This window comes from Lontra canadensis, unplaced genomic scaffold, assembly GCF_010015895.1.
Source record: "Lontra canadensis isolate GAN:19392208 unplaced genomic scaffold, GSC_riverotter_1.0 scaffold28, whole genome shotgun sequence".
NCBI lineage: Eukaryota > Metazoa > Chordata > Mammalia > Carnivora > Mustelidae > Lontra > Lontra canadensis.
Genome location: NW_022631022.1, coordinates 17,382,701 through 17,388,700, shown reverse-complemented (window position 1 = coordinate 17,388,700; position 6,000 = coordinate 17,382,701). Strand labels below are relative to the sequence as shown.

At 48.6% G+C, this 6,000-nt stretch overlaps 1 protein-coding gene across 1 annotated transcript in view; it reads left to right on the top strand.

Annotated features, from left to right (window-relative positions):
• The first annotated feature begins 1,307 nt into the window (after positions 1 to 1,307).
• LOC116872120 (tRNA dimethylallyltransferase-like) overlaps positions 1,308 to 6,000 on the top strand; it is a 128,158-nt gene continuing 123,465 nt past the window's right edge. The window contains exons 1-3 of the mRNA XM_032865164.1: positions 1,308 to 1,450; positions 2,483 to 2,554; positions 4,919 to 5,113. Coding sequence (XP_032721055.1) covers positions 1,308 to 1,450; positions 2,483 to 2,554; positions 4,919 to 5,113 — 410 coding nt within the window. The remainder of the gene's footprint in view (positions 1,451 to 2,482; positions 2,555 to 4,918; positions 5,114 to 6,000) is intronic.

Here is a 6,000-nt window from a genome sequence, read left to right as displayed (position 1 = left end):
TAGAAGTTCATTATGTATGTGTTGTTCTACAAGTTACTGTTTTTATTGATAACAACCCATCTTTTAGCTGTGTTTATGTCAGCTCGCTCAGAAACAGGAACGTTCCTTTAGGAAACCACCTACATGTCCATCAGTAGGGAGGTAAATGCTTTGTAAGCATCTAGAACCTCTCTGCAGAAGGGAGTCACCCTACCGCCGGCAGATAGGACTGAAGGGAGGCGGAAGAGAGGGTGTCACAACCCTCTGCCCCATGCTAGATTTCAGTGCTGAGCCCCAGAGTCCTTCCTCAGATGCAGACATGGCCCCTCTGGCTTGGTTCTGGAGGGAAGTACAGAACCACCTCTTTCTTCTTCACAGACCTTGACACAAGCCCAGGTGCCCTATGGATTTAAGAGTTTCCTGCTGTTCACTGTGGAGACCCAGACCTGAGACTGAAACTCCCAGTTTGGACAAAGTCTCATGGTCCCTGGTCAGCAGTTCCTGACTCCCTCTGGGATGCTAACTCCTGGGAGAGGGTTGCCCCAAGGCTAACTACAGAGTTTCAGTTGTGATCAGGCCCTGCGGTCAACACAAAGGATCAAGTGGGCACTTTGCATCCCTGAGGCCCACAGGACTGAGCCATCCTGGGTGCCCCAGCCCAGCCGTACCCAGCCTGGAATGACTAGCTCAGGGATGTTTTCTCAGGGCTCGCTGAGCTGCTGTCTGTGGGCTGGGCTTTGTGCTGAATGTGAATCCTGGCATGATGCCGGGCAGGAGGAAGCAGGAGCAGCGGCCCAGTGTGTGACTGGGCCAGGCTAGGGGGCCTGTGTTTGTGGAGTGTGGAAATCCCAGAGCTTGTGCCTGACCCAGGGAGGACTCTTCAACGTTCTCCCTTGGGTTTGGGGACCAACTGTGAGAACATCTATTAAGAGCAGCACTCGGGGGATGGGTGGGGAACGGACCTCCCAGAACTGGTCACCTTCGGTGATATACATACTCCCAACCCGGAGCTAGACCCAAGTGATTGTGAAGTAGAGCCCACAAGAGTGCTGGAAAGGAGGACCAAAGGTCAGGACTGAAGATGAGTGGTAGTGATCTAGCTTCTCTGGGAAGCCTCCTTCATACCCTTCCCCTTGTAGCCCCAGCCCTCCTGGACACTCGGTTCCTCTATCCCTGCACTTAGCACACTGAATTATGACTGGGTGAAGACAGTTTGCCAGGTAGTGACTTCCTTCATCACTTGGCTGCCGTGACAAGAGGGTAGAGGCCTGTGGCTCTGTGCCAAGGCCACGCTGCTCTCTCTGCAAGGACGGCATGCCAGGGGGCCCATGGGGCGAGGACAGCTGACAGAAACACAGGTGCTAACCCTAATGCCCAGTGCAGGCCTGGCTCCAGAAAGGGAAGTAAACTCACCTGCAGGTTATCAGTGGAATCGATGTCTGCAGCTGAGGGAGCTGGGGTCGGCAGCCACGTAGGATCAAAACCATACCCCTTTGCCTTCCTCTTCTACTCCACTGCCTGGCAACAGACTCAGACATCTGATTGTTCTTGCTTTATGCCTAGCACCTGACCTCTCAAGACTAGCTCTGTGTTATCTTGACGCTATATACATGTTATCATGGAGGTCCCAAGCCTATAAACTTTGCTTTCTCAGAAAGACCTTTCCTCATCAATGTAAAAAACACTTAGCTCACCTCCTAGCTACTCTGTATTACATTAACCTGTATCTATCTACCTACCTATCTTTCTTTCTTTCCTTCCTTCCTTCCTCCCTCCCTCCCTTTCTTTCTTTCTTTCTCTCTCTCTCTTTCTTTCTTTCTTTCCTTCTTTCTATGTTACTTAGAACCACCTGAAATGATTGATTGATACGTTCAGTGTGTTCCTCCCTAACTAGGAGACAAACCCCACCGGTAAGGAGTTTGCCTGTCTTATCCCGTCTGGTAACCCCAGAACCTGGTACATACTATGTGGGTGAGAAAGTGGGGAATGGACATGGAGGAGTAGGGACAACAGATTAACGTCCGCCCCAATATCCAGGAGCAGGAATCAACCCTCACCAGTGAGTTCTGGTCGGATCTGGACCAGGACCTCCCACCAAGGCCTTGTTTAAGAATACTATCCACTCTGTGGGTGCCTGGCTGGCTCAGTGGGTTAAGCCTCTGCCTTCGGCTCAAGTCATGATCTCAGGGTCCTGGGATCGAGCCCCGCGTCGGACTCTCTGCTCAGCGGGGAGCCTGCTTCCTCCTCTCTCTCTGCCTGCCTCTCTGCCTGCTTGTGATCTGTCTGTCAAATAAATTAATAAAATCTTTTAAAAAAAAAAGTGCTATCCCCTCATCTACCCCAACTACAGTTACACATACTAACCCAAGGGGAGAGGAAAAGTTGGGGAAAGGAGGATGGGCTGTTGGGGAGATTTGGAACCTGTGCTATTTTTCATATGCCCACAACAAACACAAAAATTCAGACACTTCCTTCATGATGGTCCTGTTCTCCCTTTAACCAGCCTTAGCTTCAGCGACATCAGCCTCAGCCCCAACTGGAAGCTGAAGAACCCCACGTTGGCCTGGCCTAGCTGGTGAGTTCCTGAATTCTCTGATGGAGGCAGCTGGGTGGGGGAACCGGTGTAATTTCCTGCAGAACCCGGGGAGTTTGGTTTTTTTATTTCATGGCAATTTTTTTTTTTTTTTCATTCCCACCTTCTTGAGGTCATTCCTTTCAGGTTGTAAGGTGCCCAGCAGGGGTAGCCTGGAAGACACAGGACGGGCCCAGGAATGCAAACACCCTGGGCTAACAGAGGTGGGTTTCTTCTTCTTTTCTGATTTTACCTGGCCTTCCTTTCCAGGGACAGGCCCCTCCATGGGTCCTTGGGGGGGCTGTTCTACAAAGAACGAAGTTCTGTTTCTGTTTCTAATTGAAGGCTGGCATGCAACCCAAAAGCAGGAGATATTAATCACCACAAATGGATGTAGACTGCCCCTCTGAGCTTTGTAAATTCCACACCACCTCTTGCTCACTGCCGTGGGCCTCGATTTACAGCGTGCCCTGCCAGAAACTAAAACCTTTCATCAGCGGAGGAGTGGGGCCTGGCCGCTGCCCTGTTTGGGCTACAGAACTGAGGTGGAAAAGTGTTATTTGGGGGTGTTGCTAAGAACCAGGGCTGCGATTTGAGCAGCAAACTCAATTATACTCACCTTTTCGCTTCTGGGAGACAAGAAATAACATTTAAGCCATAATTTATCCTGTTGCTATTTTATTTATTTATTTATTTATTTGGGTCAAGAGAGGTGATTTAAGTTAAATTCATTCAGTCAGTGGACTTTGGGACGAAGAAAAATAAACTTTCTGTTACCAGAGGGATTTCGTATGCAAACCCACACAGATGAACACGTGTGTGATGCACACACACACACACATACACACACACACACACACACACACACACACACAACAGGTCAAACAGGCATACATAGCTAGTCATTCAGGATGAAAACCCACTCTGTAAGCTGCCAGAGGAAGTTATTTAAAATAATGGGAACAATTTAAATATAAATCTTCAAACATTTTCCCACCAGATAAAAATCAAAGCATAACAAAGTGGTACTATATGTGGCCAGAATGTCTAGAAATTTCGCCTTTAGCTCCAAAGGTTGTTTATGAGGATCTGCTAGAGGCCAGGTCCTGTGTAGGCACTGTTTTTACTGAGAGTGAAGAATATGGACTCAGATTAGCTCAGCTTACATCCTGGGGTCAAGACAAGGGAATGTACTGGAAATTACAGGAGAGGTTTGCAGTTGGAGGCAAGTGAACTAAGGAGAAGCGTATAGGGAGAATGGCCAGAAGTTGCTTGAACCACTAGAGAGAGGGAGAAAAAATGGATGCCAACGAGGTAGCACCCACTGGTGAGAAAAAATTACAACATTCAAAAACAATCACTTTTTGAATGAATGAATGAATGAATGAACAAAGAGCCAAATGCTAAGGTGAGAGGATGGGACATCCAGCTAGTGGCCAGGCCACTTTCTGAGACAAGGCAGGACCACCAGCTCACAAACATGACGTCTCAGAAAGATTCCATGCAGACCTGTGATTCTAAGACATTTCTCTAACTACTCATGTTCCTCCATTAAGAGAAAGACAGAACATTGGGGTAGGCAGGATGAAATATCGAAACCTCAAGCTTTGGAGTGTTTTGGCTGGAGGAATCCCGTGAGTAAGCAGAAAGTCACAGCTGAGCAGCTACAGGTCATGTCATGTGTACACGAGAGAAACAATGTTCCTGAAAAGCGGAAGTGTGGTCAGTTGGCTCTGGCAAGGTCTAGTCAGAGGAATTCATTTCTTGCATCCAATACGTGCTTTAGGCTTGAGTTATGTGGAGAGCCTTATGCAATCTGATGACTTAGCTTATCCCCATCTGAAGGAGACAGCCTGATGTTGGAGGGTTTTGTGACTGGGTATGGGTTTTGTGACTGGGTATTCTCCAGATCTTTTTCTTCTGTGTTTTATGCTCATCGGGAGTTGGCCAACCATGGATGCAGTATCCGTTTCCTTCGGCTGCTGTAACAAATTACCACCAACGTGGTGACTTAAAACAACAGAAATGTATTCTCTCACAGTTCTGGAGGTGGGAAGTCTAAAGTTGAGGTGTCCCAGGACCACAGTCCCTGCGGAAGCTCTAGGAGAGAATCCATCCCTTGTCTCTTACAGCTTCTGGCAGCTGCCCGGCCATCCGAAGCCATCTTTGGCGCTCCTGGGCTTGTAGCCATGTCACTCCAAGCCCTCCGACTACCCATCACCTTCTTCTCTGTCTCTCTCTTCACGGGGTCCGTTAGAAGGACCCTTGTCATTGGACTTAGGGTTCAGTCAGACAATCCAGGGTGATCGCCTCATCTCAAGATTTTTAATAACATCTGCAAAGACTTTTTTTTTTCCCCCAAATCAGGTCACATTTGCCGGTTCTGGGGATTAGGAAGGACACAGACACACCTGGAGGCCACCACTCAGGCCACTACGTACACCATCTACGTGGTATGCCCACCTACATGCACGTCCCTGGTTCTGGCAAACCTTTAAAAGAGGTTGACTTCGAGGAGATTCTTCAAGAACGTGGAGGGAACACGATGCAGCAAAGGTCCTTGTGAGATGGAAGGAGAATGCTGGCTCCAAATTGGAACAGCAAGACAGGGGCCACACTTTAAAGTGCAATTTGGCTTTTTGCTCAGGCTTCCCCTGTGACTCTTCTAACCCTTCCAGTGTCTGTCTGCTAAAAATCAGAACTATCTCAGCTAAATTGAAATACACAGTCACTTGACCATGAAAACCCTTTCAACTCCGCCTGAGCAAACCATCCTCCTCTCCCCTCACACCCCCACTCCTGTGCTGTAGAGTCAAGGATCCAGAAGCTTGTATGTTTTTAAAATGTCAGAACCTTCCTTTTTCTCCAGAAGAGGTGGGTAGCGGGGGGGGGGGTTGTGAGTGAAGACACTTCACGCTGCATTAGGCATTGTACACTAAAGAGAAGCTGATAGAAGAATTAATTACAGTTTAACAATAATAATAAAAAGCAAAACAAGAGATTGAAACAAAATAGCCAAGGGAACAAATGCGTTTCCCAGAAGAATGGTGCCTATTCACCATGGAAAATTTATATGTAGAGTAAATGCTGGGAATTGGAACACAGAAGAGGCCATCAAAGGCCTGAGGAGGCTCCAGCAAGCTGGGGCTGCTTTTCATTGAATTGTCTCATTAGCTGGCTGGAGGTATAAATAAATTCCTCCAGTGTCTTTGTTGTCTGACAAGATGGAAAGCAGAATGAGTCTGGGGGGGCAGGGGGTGGGGGATTTGGGGAAAGGGAGGGTGACCCTGACGGCCCTTGGAGTCCAGGGAAGGTCTGGGAAGGAGTCTGCAGAGGGGAAGAAGAAGCGGGGATAAGGGTGTCTGCTTCTATTCATGGCAGAGGCAACCGGCTGTGGGCTGAGCGCGCGAGGGCCTGGAGGGGCCCGGATTCCCGGAGTGCAGAAGCTT